The 20,457-nt window shown below is 37.7% G+C and overlaps 2 protein-coding genes across 2 annotated transcripts; one reads left to right on the forward strand and one right to left on the reverse strand.

Annotated features, from left to right (window-relative positions):
• The first annotated feature begins 282 nt into the window (after positions 1-282).
• LOC134799625 (arylphorin subunit alpha-like) lies at positions 283-5,758 on the forward strand. The gene is made up of 5 exons (XM_063772063.1): positions 283-393; positions 2,951-3,084; positions 3,598-4,422; positions 4,508-4,671; positions 4,843-5,758. Exons 1-5 carry the CDS (start codon positions 306-308, stop codon positions 5,753-5,755), a joined length of 2,124 nt encoding a protein of 707 aa, XP_063628133.1. The 5' UTR covers positions 283-305; the 3' UTR covers positions 5,756-5,758.
• Positions 5,759-17,334: 11,576 nt separating this feature from the next.
• Positions 17,335-19,358, reverse strand: LOC134799259 (arylphorin subunit alpha-like). The gene is made up of 3 exons (XM_063771637.1): positions 18,614-19,358; positions 18,378-18,541; positions 17,335-18,238 (listed from the first exon to the last, which is right to left on the reverse strand). Exons 1-3 carry the CDS (start codon positions 19,352-19,354, stop codon positions 17,347-17,349), a joined length of 1,797 nt encoding a protein of 598 aa, XP_063627707.1. The 5' UTR covers positions 19,355-19,358; the 3' UTR covers positions 17,335-17,346.
• Between the last annotated feature and the right edge of the window lie 1,099 nt (positions 19,359-20,457).

Here is a 20,457-nt window from a genome sequence, read left to right on the forward strand (position 1 = left end):
GACTAAAGTTACATGACATGATTTTCGTCGCACTTTTGATATTTAAGATGCAATCTCGTAGATTCTAGACCTGAATTGAGGCTCGTAAAATTTCAATAATATTTAAGAAACAGCGGGACGTCATTTCACTATCACTTGCAGGTCAGCTCATTAAGACAACATTCGAAAAGTAATCAATGTCAAAGGTTGCAGATAAACGAAACCGAAAACATTATGAGATATGCAATGTGCACGTTGCTATGCGGCCAGGCTATATAAACCTGTGCCTGGGGTAGGTTCGGCAGAGTTGTGGTAGTAGGGGTAAGATGAAGACTGTCCTGATCTTAGCGGCTCTCGTGGCCCTGGCGGTCTCCGGGACCGTACCTCAGAAATACGATGTGAAACTTAAACCTGGTAAGCCATTTTTTCATTCTTTAAGACTAATAGGGACGAAGTCACATGAACAATATAAAAATTTCTTCATATAAACGTACGGCCTGATTCTAATTTCAATATAGGTACCTACGTCAAAAAAATTATCAAGATACGATATGGATCGGATCTATCAGAGTCAAAGATTTTTTTTAATTATCGTAAGAGTTTTAACAATTCGTATGGAATTAGTTTTTCGCTACTTACTCTTATATAAGAATCAAAAATCTAAAAAAACCGGCCAAGTGCGAGTCGGACTCGCGTTCCAAGGGTTCCGTATATTACACAATTTTTAACAATCAGTGCCGGATTAAGATATGTTGATGCCCTAAGGATTTCTAGGTGCCCCCTCTCCCTCGGGTCATCAAGATTACATTGATTTTTTGGTAAATTGAGAGAAGTTCATTGCCGCGTTACAGCTGAGAATGGAAATCAGTCACATCATTTTATCACGAAAATTGACAGTGCCGCAGCAGTAATGTTGCAACAGAGTACCTAATGCTGTTGCAGTCGCCACCCGAATGTCACCTTTATCATAGCTTAGAAAGTAATAGAAACGCGAGCGAAGCGAGCGCGGAAATTTTTCTATATAAAAACGCAATATGATAGACAGTTGTACATTTTTACTTTTAGTATGGAAATCAGTCACATCATTTTATCACGGAAGTGGACAGTACTGCAGCAGTAACGTTGCAACAGAGTAATGTTGCTGCAGTCGCCACCCGAATGTCACCTTTATCATACCTTATAAAGTAATTGAAAACGCGAGCGAAGCGAGCGCGAAAATTTTTCGATATAAAAACGCAATTTTAGTTATAGTCCCAACCAGGCGCGAATCCAGGATTTCATACAGAGAAGGGATGGGACAGTTTTCTATCAGCCTAGCTTCGCATAGGGCTCGATATTTAAGGGTCTCAGCTAGGTTGTTTTCATGCATAAAATATGCAAGAAAGCAGAGAGCTTGGAATTGAATTGGCGAAGTGTGAGAAAGGCAGTAGGCCCAGCTGCGAAAGAGGAAAGCTTGGATTTGGATCCCCGCCCAAGTGTAATTAAGGCAAAAGATCAACTTTGCCGTAAGGCAGAAGGCCTCGCATAAGACCTAACGCCAAACCGCAAAAGAGTGGGTTGAAATCGAATCTATGCATGTAATCACGACTCTTCTACTGCTACCGATTGTTTCCCAAAGAATTACGCGCCATTATTTTTGCAAATTAGCTTTTGGACAGCTAAAAAAATCGTGTGGTAAAAACGATGTTTCTGTCCCTAATTTTAAAATTTGTTCAACTTTTTCAACCTGGCATTTAGGTGCCCCCCCTGAACGTGATGCCGTAAGCACGTGCTTGTTTTGCTTATTGGTTACAAAGTCTTTATTAATTCAACCATTAAAGTCGACGAGTACAAAAAACTTTGAGCTAGCTCTCAATTTAACATATTTTTTAAACATTATTTTTAATTTGACCTTACAATTACTCGTAAGTAGGTAAGACCGTTAAATATTTAAAATGATTATCTTATCAGAAAATTATCACCAATTACTCTAAGAAAACTACTACTCTAAGTAATCCGGCACTGTTAACAATGTATTTTTTATGTGAAACGTGAGTGAAATCTCTTTAAAAAATCCGTAGGGGTCGGATCAAAAACTGTAATTAAGTGCGACTCACGCTTGACTGTACATTTCTAATAGGTTTTCCTGTCATCTATAGGTATAGACCTATTTTATGTATTTTTTTAAAAATTTAAGACTTAGTAGTTTCGGAGATAAGGGGGGGGGAATGGTCATTTTTTGCCTATTTTCTTGAATAACTTTTAAACTGTTTGTTTGAAAATTATAAAAAAAATATATTTGAGATCCTTACAATAAGCTCTTTCATTTGATATGTAACATGATATAGTTTGAAAAATTAATTTTTTTAATTTTTTCATTTACCCCCCAAAAGTGGCCCCCATGTTTAAAATTCATTTGTTTACGTTACATGTCCGTATTTGGGTCACAAACTTACATATGTGTACCAAATTTCAACTTGATTGGTCCAGTAGTTCCGGAGAAAATCGGCTGTGACAGACGGACAGACAGACAGACAGACAGACAGACAGACAGACAGACAGACAGACGCACGAGTGATCCTATAAGGGTTCCGTTTTTTCCTTTTGAGGTACGGAACCCTAAAAAAAACAAACGAAGGGCAAAATATTGTTAATACATACAAAAATTGTGTAAAATTAAATATATAAACTAACTTTACTAGATTTTTGGACGCCATCTGATAAATGTAATCTTTGAAATCTGACCATGGCGACCTCTTACATCATCAAACTTATTTGCTGTATTGGATGGCGTCTTGGTAGCTCACATGGAATAGCATTGGGCTAGCGATCCACTGGTTGAGCTCTACTTCTTAGTACGTAATTTAAGTATTCCACCAAAGTATGGCACAAAGAGATGTTTTTAATGCATGTATTACCTTACATACTAATAGTCAGTCAATAGTACTTTTGAATTATAAAAAAAATAAAAAATATTTTTTTTTGTTGTTAGTTGACGCTCAATTCCTCGAGCGCCAGGACAAAATCTACTCTCTTTTGGAGAGCATAGGACAGTACAGGAAGGACGCTGACTACTGGAAGATTGGCTACGAATACGATGTCGAGGCTAACATTGACAACTACACCGTAAGTTACTGCTGCAAATAAAACTTAGTAGAGTCTGCGCGGAAAGAGAAAGTCGTGAAATGTATGGGAACCATTACATTCTACGACTCTTCTCTTTTCGCACAGACTCTATAGCCCGACTCGTAAGCTCATATTACAGTTCCAACCCGAAGAAAGCATACAACTTGGCATGTACATGTACAAAAAAATTGGGATGGAAGCATCTTGTCAAGTGGGCATTTCGCAAAAGTTTCCCACTTTTGGGCTCCTTTCTTTCTTTCGGATGGGACTATACTTTAAAAATGTGTAAAGGGATTGAGCGGGACCAATAGGATAATAATTTGTAATAGATTTATTACCAAATAAAGAGTGACTAAGCCTCCAGTTGCCGAGGTAGCTAACACCCGTTCCAATTTCTCGAGTATAATTAATATACAATACCAAATACGTCGTTACACTTACACATAGTTAGATTTCTTCCCTCGTTGGTTGGATTAGTACATTGGACCCCGTTTAATCAAACTTTTATTTCAGAACAAGAAGGCAGTTGAAGAGTTTTTGCTGTACTACAAGAATGGCATCATGCCCAAATACAAGACCTTCTCCGTCTTCTACGATGAAATGAGAGAGGAGGCCATCGCTCTCTTCAAGCTCTTCTACTACGCTAAGGACTTCGAGACCTTCTACAAGACCGCCGTGTTCGCCCGCGTGCACTTCAACAATGGCCAGTTCCTCTACGCCCTATTCACCGCCATGTACCAGCGCCCCGACACCGATACTCTCGTTGTATCTGCTCCGTACGAGATGTACCCTCAGTACTTTGTTAACACCAAGACATTCCTGAAGGCCTACCGTACTAAGATGCAGAATGGTGACTTCGACCACGCCTATGCTGCCACCCACGGCATCTACCTCGAGAACGGAAAATACGTCTTCTACTCAAACTACACTAGCCCCTGGTTGACCGGCAGCGCTGAGGACAAGCTTTCCTACTTCACTGAGGACATTGGCATGAACTCGTTCTACTACTACTTCCAGACGCTTAACCCGTTTTGGTGGAAAAAGAACGACGAACAGTATGACCAAATCCGCGGAGATCTGTTCTTCTTCGAGTACCAACAGCTAATTGCTAAGTACTATCTCAACCGTCTCACCAGCGGTCTTGGAGAGATCCCTGAATTCTCTTGGTACAAGCCCATCGAGACCGGTTACTACTGCCAGTTATCCACCTACTACCCCTTCTTCTCGAGGAACGAGAACTACCAAATCAACAAGCCCGAAAATGACAAATACATTTCGTACCTTGACTCCTACGAGAAGTCTTTCTTGTACTACTTGGAGCAGGGTTCCTTCAAGGCTGTAAGTATAACCTCTAATAAATGTTTAATAATAAATTTTTACACCTTATTATTCATATTTTATATGAAATTAAATTCCTTTCCAGTACAACCAAGAGATCGATCTGCGTGACGAAAAAGCCATCAACTTCGTTGCCAAGTACTGGTTTGCCAACGTTGATTTGTACGAGAAAATGCCCAAGAACTATGAACGTTTCTACGAGATCATCGGTCTTCACCTCCTCGCCGGCACTCCCGAGCCCACTGACAAGTAAGTTGTTTTTATTTATTCTAATTTAATTCTTGTCTAGTAGATGTATAGTCAATCATAATTATTTCAAATTATTTATTTCAACATGTTTAAATGTTTTGAAAGTAATTTGTGGAAATACTTTGTGAAATGATGGAAGTGGTTTAATACAAACTTCGTTTTGATACATAGGTACACCATTTTCCCGAGCGCTTTGGAGCTGTACCAGACCTCTCTGCGCGATCCCATGTTCTACCAGTTCTACGCTCGCATCCTGAACTATTTCCTGCAATGGAAGGAGTACCTGGAACCCTACAGCTACAGCCAGCTTCACTTCGAAGGAGTCAAGATCAACAATGTTAAGACTGACAAGCTTGTCACCTTCTTCGAGTCCTATGACTTCGACATCACCAACGACATCTTCCACAGCGTCGAGGAGTTCAAGGCTAACAAACCTTACGACGGAAATACTTACGACGTCTTCTCTGTTCGTCAACCTCGTCTTAACCACAAGCCCTTCACCGTCACTGTCGATATCAAGTCTGACGACGCTACCGACGCCGTGTTCAAGTTCTTCCTGGGTCCCAAATACGACAGCAATGGCTATCCTCTTAACATTGAAGAGAACTGGATGAACTTCGTCGAGCTGGACTGGTTCGTTCACAAGTTGACCCCTGGACAGAACAAGATCGAACGCCAGTCGCGCGACTTCTCCCTGTACAAGGAGGACTCCGTCCCCGCGGTTGAACTCTTCAAGCTGTTCAAGCAAGGAAAGGTCCCAGTCGATATGTCTGAGAAGTTCTTCTACCAGCCCCAGAGAATGATGCTGCCTAAGGGTACCAAGGGTGGCTTCCCCTTCCAACTGTACGTCGTCGTCTACCCCTACACTCCTCTGTCTAAGGAGAGGGAAGAGTACAAGGCTTACATCCCTGACATGAAGCCCATGTCTTATCCCTTCGACCGCCCCGTGTACGAGACTTACTTCAAGCAGCCCAACATCTACTATGAGGATGTGTTAGTCTACCACGAGGGAGAAGAGTACGCCAACTTCTACAACGTTAAGGAGTACTACCCTAGCTATAAGAACCAAGTGCCTAAACACTAAAAGGAGAGAGAAGAAACGTCCAAAGTGTGTTATTATATCAATCCAAAGAATTATATATAAAATGACAGTTATAAACGTAGAAATAAATAGTTGATTTACCTACTTGTTTTTGTTTTATTATGAAGTATGATGAAACTATAGAAATAATAGAGAGGAGGGGAGTGCTGAGTCATTGTTTTTTTGTATGGGGATTTATTTTTTCAGATACCTATCGGGTGTGGTATCATATGAAAGGGCTGTTTAAGGCGATTCTAAACGTATACCACATCATTACATATCAGCCATTTTTTTAAAATTAAAACAAAAATATATTTCAAAACATACCAAGTTTGGGCTCATCCAGATACGATATGGCTGATTTTTTTTGTACAATATAACCACAAATAATACGTGATATCCTCATATCTAACTTAAATAAAGCAATTAAAAAAAAATCGTTTAGTATATTTTTTAAACTGTACTGCAGATACGGTGCATCTTAATCATGAAATGATACGTTATATCCATATATCCAACGGGGAATATTATACCTCTTTAATCGTTTTACCTACTGCGCCTTTTTATCAGATGGTATAGTTTTCTATGAAAAACTTAACAAACTATACAGACTGATGAAAAGGCGCAGTGAAAGGGTTAAAGAGGTATTTCCCGTTGTATATATAGATATTACGTATCATTTTATGATTAATATTTACCGTATCTGCAGTACAGTTCCATAAGTCTCGTAAAATAGGTACTGAGGTAGTACTGTGTCACTATGGAATATTGAAAAATTAAAAACATGAAAACTAAATGAAATTATTTTCAAATTGCTTTTTTGAAGTTAGATATGAGGATATTACGTATCATTTGGGGTATGTTGTACAAAAAAAATCAGCCATATCGTATCTGGAGGAGCCCAAACTAGGTATGTTTTGAAATTTATTTTTGTTTTACTTAAAAAAAATGGCTGAAATGTAATGATGTGATTTATATTTAGAATCACCTCAAAAAGCCCTTTCATATAATACCACACACGATAGGTTTCTTAAAAAAAATTTTTCGATTCCCATACAAAAAAAAATACTCGGCACTCCCCTCCTAAGGAAAATTTTTTTAGGAACTACGGGTCAAAAATTTTGTTTTAACCTCTAGTATACGTGTGCCAAATGGCTAACTTGTACATCGATTTGCGGTTTTTCTATGAAATTGGGATCGTACGGCTGCCGCTAAGCGAAAGAAAAGTCTTCTAGAAATCGATTTTCGCTCAAGTCATCTCGGATATGGGTGATTATGGTATCGATGCATTCAGTGTAATGCCCTGAATACAAATGTATGAGATGACAAGCGCGAAAGTGGTGGGGGTAGTTGCATAAAGTCGGCAGTACAAACTTTTTTCATTTTATTTTAGACATACCATGTGGGATAACAAATGAAAGGACTTTGTGAGTAGATCACAAATATAATAACATGCTCTAACATTTTCAATACTTGGTGTTTTGAACATTTTCAATTTAGAGCACTTGAAAGTTAACAGTGGATTTTGAAATTTTTGAAAGTTTTCCAGTAAGTCAATTTGTCAGACCGAGTATTAAAAATGTTACAGCATGAATATTTGTGATCTACTCACAAAGCCCTTTCATTTGATACCCCATATGGTATGTTTAAAATATAATAAAAAGAAAATTTGTACTGCCGACTTCATGACGTCACAGCAACTACCCCCACCACTTTCGTGCTTGTCATCTCATATATTTGTGTTCAGGGCATTTCACTGAATGCATCCATACCATATTCATCCATATCTGAGACGACATGAATGAAAAACTAACCTGAGCCGGCCTGCTAAAAAACTAACTTTTCTATAAAAGTTTTCCTGTCATGAAACAATATTTCCTTGCGTTTTGTGGAACACTAATTTACTCGAAATTTTTTTTTATTACATTTGTTAAAAAAAAAACTTCGCCACGGCTACACAGTCATGTAGCCGTGTTAGTAACCGGAGAATAATTAATATAATTATGTAGGTCAAATATGATACTACAAAAAAGTAAAACATATATGTTAGCGGCTTTCCAAAAATAAGAGTAATAATACCTCATTTTTATTTACTTGTGTTCATTTATAAAAAGTAATGTGATTGAACTTGCCAATTTGACTTTAGTTAAAATGAATAAATAATTGTGACGTCACTACCGGTCAGCCCACCTCACCTGACGAGCAGGTGGAAGTGATCGAGATTGGAGGAGCGATGGTCTAATAAAAGACCTTGCACCTCATTAAAGCGGCGATTATTATCCGAGCAGCCTTAGAAGTAAGACCTTAAGAGTCCATGCTAACAAAAGTGTTCTAAAAAGTGTATTATTCTTATTATCTGTGCGATTGTGCTACTAATATTACCAAAATAGTGAAGTGTTGATAGATTAAAGAGTGTACTGCATAAAGTAAATAAATAAACGATAAATATTACTGCTTTACAACGAAGTTTCCTTTCGACACCGAAGACCTCAGAGCCCTCCTGTTACAACGAGTAGTGCTCCTAAGGAATCCTAGCTCTAACATCAGAAGCGAGCGACAGAACCTGCAACGCCAATTGGATTACGGCCAACATATTACGATTTATAATTGCCACAAACCATATTGAAACACAATTCGACAACAAAAGAAGAATCTACGTGTTGCCAATTGGCCTGATGACAGTAACAAAGAATCATGGAAATAATAGTTTCAAAGAAACATATATGTTAATATGGTTTTAAAAAATGGCCCAATCTCAGTATAAACATTAGGATTATTAATATATTCAATAAAATAAAAGTGCAAAATTCTCCAATCAGCCATTTTGACTGAAACGCCAATCAGAAGTGACCTAAGGAGTGACGTCATCAATCCATGACGTATTTCTTAGAGCAGCATAGACAACCTCATTGACCGTAATCCATACATCCTCACCAAGGAGTTTGGAGGTTCAAAAAAAAAGTTATTTCGCCACTAAACATTTATTTCGTCCAGAAAATATTATTACACGATGTAAAGTAAATATTTATTTGTTATTAAATATATAAAATGCTAAATAATATGATATTTCACCAAAAACTTTTTCAATTATTTGGCTGAATGGAATTATCATTGCCATGTTGGCTGTCGTAACCAGAAAAAATGAAAAATTAAAAAGTAAAACCGGCGCTCGGTGATTTTCATTCAGAATTTGCATGTAGGTATCTAAATAATTCATCTTAAATTGCAACCGTGTGAGAGTTTTTGTATAAAATGAGTTATTGTGATTAATGTTTGTAATGTATTTATCATCTTTAATCATAATATATGGTGCTGAATTTACAATATCATTCGGATTCAAGGGAAAATTCGTAACTGTAAGTATGTAAACAATGTCTATCACCCTTCTACCAACTAATTAATGACGTCACAAATGGCTTGCGAGGCGTTTTCGCGCGAGGTTTAAACTAGCTATAAAAAAATGCAATTATTTATGTTAAATATTATGAGTATAGCTGAAATATTGTGTTTTTCGGAACCAGTACAAGTGTACCGGCAATAATAAAAGGGATTTCAAAATTTGTCATCAGGCCAATTATGGGTGACCACTTTGCGGCAGTAACTCATCATTTGATCTTAAGTGCCTAAACACTAAAAGGAGAGAGAAGAAACGTCCAATGTGTGTTATTAATCCAAAGAATTGTATATAAAATGATAGTCATAACAGTAGAAATAAATGGTTAATTTCCCTAATTATGTTTTTTTTATTATGAATTATGACGAAACTATAGAAAAACTAATTTTTCTATAAGTTTTCCCTTCATGAAATTATATTACGTAGCGTTTTGTGAAACACTAATTTACTCGAAATGTATTTTATAAATAAATAAAAAAAAAAATACGACACGGGTACACATGTAGCCGTGTTAGTAACCGGAGAGTAATTATGTAGGTCAAATATGATACTACAAAAAAGTAAAACATATACTAGGTATATAAAGGGGCCCACTGATTAACAGTCCGCCGGGCGGTATCGGCCTGTCAGTTGTTCGGAACTGTCAAAATTTTGTTCTAACTGACAGGCCGATACCGTCCGGCGAACTGTTAATCAGTGGGCCCCTTAAAGTATACTCTAAATTACATACACACAAAATAATAATAATTACAAATAATTATTTATATAGGGTAGTAGTTATATTTTTCAAATTTGCAGCCTTTTGCTACTGGCAAGATTTGCTTGACCAAGTAGGTATATATTGTAATGTGCCTAAACTGAAGAATAAAGACTTTCCCTTTCGTTTACCTACATAGAGGCATTTGAATACTCTTGTTCAGATTTATAAAGATTTATGCATCAAGGCGATTTGTTTACAGGCCTGCCGCAAAACGCAAAAATCTAAATTTCGATCTGCCTCTCTATCGATCGAATAGGCAAGAGTGATAGAGAGGCAGAAACCGAACTTTCGATTTTCGAGTTTCGTGGTAGGCCGGTAGTAGGTAGGTAGGTAGGTACGCAGAGTTTTGCGTAATATCTCCTATTGTTGTCTTGCTCTACTATAGCGGTAGATCGAGCAGTAAATTATTTTTGTATGAAAAAAATATATCTGAATTTTTCTGAAATGTATTAAGCTTAGAGCATTTAGTAACTGGAGACGCTTTGGCTATCATTTTGCAAGGCACAATTGGACGTAGTTACGCGAAAACGTTCCAACCCACAGCGACCCCATTTTGAGATAAACGCAATTTTGTGTTTTAGCGGTACACTTTTTCCCTGTAATTATTTCAGGCAAATACTATTGGTTTTACTGTGGAATGCCAAACTGGTCATTGAATGATATGCATATTTTTTGTAAATACATAATACAAGGGGCATATAAATAGGTAAAACGAGTTTGAAACGTTTTTGCTAAATTTAATTTTGTATGAACCTTGTCAAATAGCAATTATGCATAAACGTTCCAAAACGAATTTAAGTGTATTATTTTATAAATATAATATATCTAAAATAAATTTAATATGTAAAATAATAAATAACAATGAGGAACATACAAAAACAACAAAAAAAAATTTGAAAATGTATTACAAAAAAATAGGACGTGATCTTTTGGGCTTAGAACCTATGCCAAATAATTAGGCTACAACAAACAGAAATCAGACTCTTTTATGTATAGCAATTCCCGCTTTATTCTTTTTTCAATGCTCAAATCTTTAAAACCTTTTTCCAGTGATAACGTCATGAAGATAGAAAACATTGTATCTTTATCCAATTTAATTTATTTTGTGTGTAACCAACAAACTTTGTTTTTGTCCGTGAATTTCTAACGGTTGATAATCTTTTTTTCCAGTTTAGTTGTACTGTAAAAATAGTTTTCTGCATTTTACACACTTGAAGTGGTTTTCCTTTTTTACAGCGCTTAATTATATCGATAAATTCTTCAGCGGTATACACTCGTTGATGATGTTTGAGGGCAGTTTCTATTTTAGAAAAATCTGTGTCATTCGGTAAAAACGTATGGCCAAACTCAAGAAATCGAAAGGATAATTGTTTTCAAAGTTGGATGGGAGCTTAAAATTGTTTTATAACAGTGGAATACATAGTGCTTCTAACGACACTGGGCATTGTTATGTCTGGGTAAAAGGAGACGAAGGAAGAGGTGCTCAGGAAGTAGGATCATGCTTCATGAAATATATAATGCAAAAACTAAAATCAACGCTTGAACATTTAATAATATGGAGTGATTGCTGCGGTGGCCAGAACAGAAATATCGAGATCGTTCTGATGATGAAAACAATTTTAAGGTCCCATCCAAAAACAATATCCTTTAGATTTCTTGGTTCTGGCTATACGTTTTTACCGAATGACACAGATTTTTCTAAAATAGAAACTGTCCTCAAACATTATCAACGAGTGTATACCGCTGAAGAATATATCGATATAATTAAGCGCTGTAAAAAAGGAAAACCACTTCAAGTGTGTAAAATGCAGAAAACTATTTTTACAGTACAACTAAACTGGAAAAAAAGATTATCAACCGTTAGAAATTCACGGACAAAAACAAAGTTTGTTGGTTACACACAAAATAAATTAAATTGGATAAAGATAAAATGTTTTCTATTTTCATGAGGTTATCACTGGAAAATTTTAAAGAGTTGAGCATTGAAAAAAGAATAAAGAGGGAATTGCTATACATATAACAGTCTGATTTCTGTTTGTTGGGGCCTAATGGCAAACCAATTGCTCCAGCAAAATTAGCCGATTTGCAATCAATGTACCAATTTTCATACCTGAGGTGAGTCTTCAGTTTTATAGAACCCTTCAAAGCTCTGAGGAAACTGTTGATGATGTTGATGGTTTCGGCGGAGTGCCAGACTTTGACACAGAAGGTTATGAAGACGAATAATGATAATTGTGGAGTGTAGACTGTAACTTTTCGTGATGGGGGTTCGTTGGGAGAAGCGTAGAAACTCGCCGCTGGAACGCGCAGGCCGCTGTGCTGTCTCGAAGTCCGCTATACCTCCATTTACCGGTATTAGTTAGGGAGGCGAGGTAGCTAAATGGCGTAATTCAACGGCGCCGTCGAGACCTATCAAAATCGAAAGATAAAATAATTTCGAAAAGAAAAGCTCGTATGGCAAAAACCATTTTAGCGGTGGGTTTGGCGTGTACGGTTTTTCAAAAATGTTAAAAAAAACAGTTACTTGGGCATTCTCGAGCGCGTCAGATATTCATACTACGTATGCCCCGAGTGCCTCTGATAACAACGGTATACTAATCTGCCGGTTTGCGTGGTGGGGGTAGGCATATAAAGTAGTCAAAAATGCAAAAAAAAAAAAATTTACTCGAGCGCGTCAGATTTTCGGAAGGGGTGTTAAGTAGGCCCCAAGGAAGCTTCCTTTAAAAAAACTGACGATTTCGGCGTGACGATAAGTTACGATGAATTTTTGAAAATGCAAAAAAAAAAAGTTTTTTTGAAATACTCGAGCGCGTCAGATTTTCATAGGGGAGGTTTATCTCGGTATCCTGAAAGCATATTTTTTTAATCTGACAAAAATGTTGGTGGGTTCTCTTAATCTGACCGAAAAAGGTTTTTTGTTTTTTTTTTCCTTTCTTTCTCCTTGATAAAACGGGGAATTTAAGAATGACAATAAAATTACCTTTTTTGTTTATTTAAACTTTTTTTTTGTAAAATGTATCGTTCGCGACTTATATGCCGCAACGCGTTCTTAGGAAGACGAAATGGCTCCTCTACACTTCCGGTCATGCGGAAACCGGCAGATTTTGTATTTTGAGTAAGTTTTAGATTATATTCTTCAAAATAAAAAATAAAAAAATCGCGCTCTAGAATGCCGGATTAACGTTTTTTTTTACAAGTTCGCGACCCTATAACTCGGCGGCGTCAAGGACTTATCGTCAGATTAGTTAAATTTAGTCTTTAAACACTAAAATCAACCCCCAATATCTTAATCTGAGGCGCTCGAGTATTTCAGACTATCCATTTTTTTTTACTAATCTGATCGTCTATCCTAGGCGCGCGTCACTACATATAGAGCTAAATACTTTACAAGGTTGTTCTATTAGGTCTAAGGTATCTCTCATATCTTAAACTGCCACGCTCGAGTATTGCCGAAAATTCCCCTATTCGCCTCCCTAACTATATATGTGTTGTGTGAAATAAAAACACATATGTCTGATTTTAATTACTGGAGAGTGTTCAGGCAAGTGATAGAGTTAAGCTCTCTGAGTTCTCTGAAAAAGCTACAAACGGCTCGGGTTTATATAGGAATGGCCGGGCGGTATGTATCTCTGAACTAGTGGATATTACATGCAGAGTAAGTTTTATTTATTTCTGCCAATCTCGTTAATTATAAGCACGTATGAAAGGAGCACGAATCCTAGACTTATAAATAGATACAATATTAAGCACGTATGAAAGGAGCATGAATCCTAAACTTATAACTAAATATAAAACATTCCACGCAATTCATTTAACATAATATACGAGCACAAAGTAAAACATGATATACAAAAGTAATAAATAAAATAATTAAAAAAATTAAAAAACACGACTGCTTCCTCAAAGTGAACTGAAAAGTAAAAAATAATTTTTAATAAACCCAACAAGACTTTGTAGGTTAATCATCTTAACTGTTCCTGCACACCCTCGTCTGCATTGTAAATATTTCAATTCAATCGCAGTCGGGGGACCTTTAAAGCAATAGAACAACCTACGACAAGGAATTATAGTTTTGATACTAATTTTTTTACGATTTGTAAACATTGCAGTTTTTTGCTATACATACAACGCTTCACGTAGACTTCGCACATTGTCGTAATTGTTTACGAGCTTATATAATAGTTTGAGGACCTCACTCGGTAAGTCGGTATAGTCATTATTAATATTATTTAAAATAAACATCTTTTAAACCGCGAACAATTTGAATAAATGACATAAATTGACAACAGACTTTAAACTTTTTTTAAATCATATACAAATGTTGATACAACAAGGAAATGTTTGTGAACAAAATTTGGGTAGCCAGACTCTAATTATGCAAATTCCTGAGGCGATTTAGCTCGTCGAGAGACTTTTTGTCATGTGGGTCGTTGATAAGTTTCCTAGGATCTAACACGCTAATTGCCAGGCCTTCTAAGTGCCTGACGCGACTTAGTGCGACGTACGCCTGACCCTTGGCAAAGAGTTTGATGCCAAGATCTACGACAGCCTTGTCCAAAGTTGTTCCTTGTAGCTTGTGCACTGTCACCGCCCAGCACAATATTAGTGGCAGCATACGCCGCTCTACTTTACCTTGGCCTCTCAATGCATCGAACTCCGTTGTGCTTGCTTCAATTTTTACCCCCAAACCCACAATATTATTAGCTATACTTTTATCGTCGAATTCTATGAAGACAGCTTGAGGCAGCTCTCCGGGCTCGAGCTGGTCACGGCGCAGTGCAGGCCATTCAATTTTCTTTATGACTCCCATAGCTCCGTTTACTTAACCGTGGCCAACATTTATATTCTTGCGCAGCATGACCCTCGAGCCTACGGCGATCTTTAGAGCTTTAGGAAATCCTCCGGTTTTGTTGGGGTCGGTAGATATAAACTCCGCCTTCGGCATCTGTCCATAGCTCTTCGCCTCAAGAGACACGTCTACAGCAACAATATCGTACATCAAGCATGACTGAGCCAGCTTGTTGGTCATCATGTTGTTATAATCGTTGACCTGTTGGGTCGTGGGAAATATGCGTACGCATTCACCATCTGCAAATTGACCGACAAGTGGGACTCGACGACGATCCAACACTTCCAGTTGCTGCATTGTAAGTCGGATAAATGGGTACTTTGACGTCCAAATATATTTCAAATATTAAAGTCCCATAGTCAGTAACCCAATAAATAACAAATTTAGTCGCAAGTTCTTATAGTAGTATTCAAACCGAAAAGATCGTAAGTACCGAACATGACATGTCAAAGCAAGTGACATTATATAGCTGCCAAGAAAAATTTCAATAGCGCGATTTAGAACATTTCGTTTTTTCTCTTCATCAGTACGATTAAACTTATAACTTATATATATTTGTATAATCGGCTTTTAAAACCCTTTCTGCTGATACCCTACTTAATAGGTTTCGATAATTTGTTCATCTTTCCGATTAGATTGCATTTTACAAAATCTCGTCTAACCAGAGGATGCATTCAATATATATTAATTATATATTTTTGATATCGCCTTTCAAAAAAACCCTTTATTTTGATGCCCTACTCGATAACTTTAAACGACATTTTTTTCTTAAGCTCGGGCAATTTCTAGTGCAGAGCCCGCCATATTGTTTTTATGATGACGTCACATATCCTATGTTACTCGGAATGACGTGAGGATTCTAACAATACCTCACACGTTCAAATCGGTTAAGGCATTCAGAAGTTATGGTGGAATAAAGAAACTCACATACATACAAACATGAACGCTGAAAACAATACACTCTTTTTGTTTGGGCAGTCGTGTAAAAATAGCAACCTAAACGTAAAGACTAATTTAACACATGCATGAACCCTAATAGCTATTTACGATAATAATGTTGTCAACATTATGAAAATATAATTTAGATTTCCTTTTCTATGACAAGCTATATAGGTAGTTATCATGTCCCAACCCTTTCAATATATTTTTCTTTCTTATTTATGGCTTTTCATTTGTTCTTAATTCTTATGTACGTAATGAAATACTAAATTTTGTTAAATTTTTCATTTAAAAAAGGGTAAATTACTTTTTGGAACGTTTCTGCAATATCATTATGAATTAGGTTTCATACAAAAACAAATTTAGCAAAAACGTTCCAATACCGTTTTATCTAAATACATACCCTTGTATAATACATATTAAAAAAAACTCAAAACATCAAATAATAAGTGTGTATTCTACAATAAAATCTATCGTTTTTGTCCGTAGCAGTTAGAGAAAAAAAGTGTACTACTAAAATGTTAAAATTGCGTATCTCAAAATGAAGTCTCTGTGGGTTGGAGCGTTATTGCGTAACTACGTCCATTTAATAGCAAAAATGGATCAAGTATATGTGGATCGTTTATAGCAAAAAATTAGAAAATAATATATTATAATAAAACGTTCCAATTTATTTAGAACAGTCTTCGCAGCTTAAAAAAACAGTATGGATTAATCTAAAAGGTTTCAAATTACATGGAACATTTTTGCAGAAATAAAAAATGTATAAAGATTTTGCAAAAACGTTCCAACCCACATGGATCATTTAAGAAACAATTAAATGTGCGTTTTATGAATTTATTATAATGTTCCAAGACAAGTGGAACATTATAACGATATGTTATTCTATTAAGAGTTTTTAACAATATGTTTCAGTATGCATGTAATGTTTTTACTTTATTTTGAGTACACGTCCTTGGCATAATGGTGGGTTGGAACATTTGGGTCAAACTTTATTGATGAAACTAACCTAAAAAATACTAGCATCTTTGTGTGCACATGATGTAATATGTCAAAAATAGTACCCTGGTTATGGTAACTCATTTTCGAGTGACTTGTGGGTTGGAACGTTTTCGCGTAACTACGTCCAATTGTGCAAGGTTTTCGGCAGAGGGGTAAGCTCTTAAAGGCGTCTCTTGTTATTAAATGCTCTAAGCAACACGCTGATTTTAAAGAAATTCAATAAAACAAGTATTGATTTAGTTTAGTATACCTCGATAAGTTCTTGTTAAGAAATTGTTTAATAAAAATATCTGGATATTCTTTTCTCAAATTTTGCTATTTTTATGACAAGACGACACTTCGAGAAACAATCATATTTCTTCAATTTCATCCATGCATAATGTCGTATAAACAAGCATAAGTATATATAATTGACTACTTATTTGTACTCTAATAATGTCTAGAGTTAGACCAAGAAAAGTTTGCAGCGATTTTGATAGCCCACGCAGTTATTTATACATCATAATTTCATAGAAGTTTGACGTTTAAAATGACACTTGCACTGCGTGGGCTATCAAAATCGCTGCAGTCTTTTCTCGGTCTGACTCTATTTATATTCATTTCGTTGGAATAATAACGCACTAGGCGATTATTCTCTTTTCTTTTAGTTCTTAGGCAGGTACTTGGTTCTTGTAGTAAGGGTAGTAATCCTTAACGTTGTAGAAGTTAGCGTACTCTTCTCCCTCGTGGTAGATGAACACATCCTCGTAGTAAATGTTCGGCTGCTTGAAGTAAGACTCGTACACGGGGCGGTCGAACGGGTACAACATGGGCTTCATATCAGGGAAGAGAGCCTTTAACTCTTCCATCTCCTTAGGCAGAGGAGTGTAGGGGTAGACGACAACGTACAGCTGGAAGGGGAAGCCACCCTTGGTACCCTTAGGCAGCATCATTCTCTGGGGCTGATAGAAGAACTTCTCAGACATATCGACTGGGACCTTTCCTTGCTTGAACAGCTTCAATAGTTCAACCCCGGGAACGGAGTCCTCCTTGCACAAGGCGAAGTCGCGGGAATGGCGTTCGATCTTGTTCTGTCCAGGGGTCAGCTTATGAAGGAACCAGTCCAGCTCAACGAAGTTCATCCAGTTGTCTTCAATGTTAAGAGGATAGCCATTGCTATCATATTTAGGACCTAGGAATAACTTGAACACGGCGTCGGTAGCAACGTTAGACTTGATATCGACAGTGACGGCGAAGGGCTTGTGGTTAAGACGAGGTTGACGAACGGTGTAGACGGTGGGGTCATGAGCCTTGAACTCCTCGACGCTGTGAAAGATGTCGTTGGTGATATCAAAGTCGTAGGGCTCAAAGAAGGTGACCAATTTGTCGGTCTTGACGTTGTTGATCTTGACTCCTTCGAAGTGGAGCTGGCTGTAGCTGTGTGGTTCCAGGTACTCTTCCCACTGTAGGAAGTAGTTCAGGATACGAGCGTAGAACTGGTAGAACATGGGATCGCGCAGAGAGGTCTGGGGCAGCTCCAACGCGCTCGGGAAGATGGTGTACCTGCGAAAAACAGCTATTACTTAAACCAAATCCAACATTTCGTAAAGTTGTTTCCCAGAGTGCTTTCATAAGATTTTTATTACATTTACACATAGACATATTTCTGTAAGATTAGAATTGAAATAATAAAACAACTTACTTGTCAGTGGGCTCGGGAGTGCCAGCGAGGAGGTGAAGACCGATGATCTCGTAGAAGCGTTCATAGTTCTTGGGCATTTTTTCGGACAAGTCAACGTTGGCGAACCAGTACTTGGCAACGAAGTTGATGGCCTTTTCGTCACGCAGGTCGATCTCTTGGTTGTACTGTAAATAAATTTGTTTTTATATTCGAAAGTATGAGTAAGTAAATAAATATACTTTATTAATTATACTCACAGCCTTGAAGTTGCCTTGCTCCAAGTAGTACAGGAAAGACTTCTCGTAGGAGTCAAGGTACGAAATGTATTGGTCATTTTCGGGCTTGGTGATATGGTAGTATTCGTTCCTCGAGAAGAAGGGGTAGTAGGTGGACAACTGGCTGTAGTATCCCGTCTCGATGGGCTTGTACCACGAGAATTCAGGGATCTCTCCAAGTCCGCTGGTGAGACGGTTGAGATAGTACTTAGCGATGAGCTGTCGGTAGCAGAAGTAGTACAGGTCTCCACGGAACTCGTCATAGAGTTTGATGTTCTTGCTCGACCACCAGTACGGGTAAAGTGTCTGGAAGTGGTAGTAGTACGAGTTCATGCCAATATCCTCAGTGAAGTAGGAAAGTTTGTCCTCTTTGCTGCCAGTCAACCAGGGACTGGTGTAGTTTGAATAGAAGACATATTTTCCGTTCTCGTGGTAGATGCCGTGGGTGGAGGCATAAGCGGGGTCAAAGTCGCCGTTCTGCATTTTAGTACGGTAGGCCTTCAGGATAGTCTTGGTGTTGACGAAGTACTGAGGGAACATCTCGTACGGCGCAGGTAGAACCAGAGTGTAGGTATCGGGGCGTACGTAAATGGCCGTATACAAGGCGTAGAGGAACTGGCCTTCGTTGAAATGCACGCGGGCGAAGGCGGCGGTCTTGTAAAAGGCCTCGAAGTCCTTGGCGTAATAGAAAAGCTTCAAGAGAGCCAAACCCTCTTCTCTCATTTCGTCGTAGAAAAAGGAGAAGACCTTGTATTTGGGTACGAAACCGCTCTTGTAATACTCCAAGAACTCTTCAACGACATTCTTGTCCTGAAATAAAAAGATTGGTTAAGCGAAGTCCAATGAACTAGTCATATAAACTTAGGGAACAAGGGAATCGAATTATTTTATTGAATAGGTATTGTGTAAGTTGCGCTATTTAGGTACTGTGCAAACAAGCAGGCGTAGGTAGGTACAGCTCGCCCTTAGAGCATCGTCAAATAAATAAATCGCAAAATTAGGACTGATGCCTCCATGACCGGTTGGTCTAGAGTTTATGGTGTTAGCCGCAAAGACTGGAGACGTCAGTTTGAATAAAGCCTCGGAAACTGGACAACTCATTGAATTCGAGCATGCGATCTTGCCCTCCATTCGATCGACCCGGGTATACCTTAACTTACGGTGTAGTTGTCAATGTTAGCCTCGACATCGTATTCGTAGCCAATCTTCCAGAAGTTGGCGTCCTTCCTGTACTGTCCTATGCTCTCTAAAAGGGAGAAGATCTTTTCCTGGCGCACGATGTATTGAGCGTCAACTATAACGATAAAAATATATTTGGTTATTTTTTTTTTGTTTATTAAACTACAATGATTAAATTTTCATTAGTACTACCGTTAATCAACAATCATGTCTGAGTCAAAATTTACATACCTACTTACATACTTAGTAGGAGTATTTCATTTACATGCGTCACTAGAGCGCACTAACGACACTCTCAGCGGTAGAAAAACAGTCGCTGTGGCCGAAAATGGCTAGGAGATAATGATGATGATGATGACTTAGTAGTTATACGCTTACCAGATTTAAGTTTCACATCGTATTTGCCGGTCCCGGCGACCGCCAGGGCCACGAAAGCTGCTAACAACAGGACAGTCTTCATTCTTACCCCTGCCACCTCAAACTCTGCCAAACCAATTCCAACTACCTACGGGCTTATATACACGATCTGAATTCTTATCGCATAACAACATGCATATTGCAATTCTCATAATATGTTTACGATTTCGTTTATCTGGGGCCTTTGACATTGATTACGTTTTAAATTTGGTCTTAATGAGCTGACCTGT

This window comes from Cydia splendana, chromosome 18, assembly GCF_910591565.1.
Source record: "Cydia splendana chromosome 18, ilCydSple1.2, whole genome shotgun sequence".
Lineage (NCBI taxonomy): Eukaryota > Metazoa > Arthropoda > Insecta > Lepidoptera > Tortricidae > Cydia > Cydia splendana.

Excerpts from the sequence above, each read along its gene's own strand:
- LOC134799259 (XM_063771637.1), bottom strand. The coding sequence starts at position 19,354 with ATGAGAGAAGAGGGTTTGGCTCTCTTGAAGCTTTTCTATTACGCCAAG. Across the intron at positions 18,542-18,613 it reads AGCAAGGCAACTTCAAGGCT|TACAACCAAGAGATCGACCT; the intron begins GTGAGTATAATT and ends ATTTATTTACAG. Across the intron at positions 18,239-18,377 it reads ACTCCCGAGCCCACTGACAA|GTACACCATCTTCCCGAGCG; the intron begins GTAAGTTGTTTT and ends TGTTTTTCGCAG.
- LOC134799625 (XM_063772063.1), top strand. The coding sequence starts at position 306 with ATGAAGACTGTCCTGATCTTAGCGGCTCTCGTGGCCCTGGCGGTCTCC. Across the intron at positions 394-2,950 it reads CGATGTGAAACTTAAACCTG|TTGACGCTCAATTCCTCGAG; the intron begins GTAAGCCATTTT and ends TTTTGTTGTTAG. Across the intron at positions 4,423-4,507 it reads AGCAGGGTTCCTTCAAGGCT|TACAACCAAGAGATCGATCT; the intron begins GTAAGTATAACC and ends ATTCCTTTCCAG.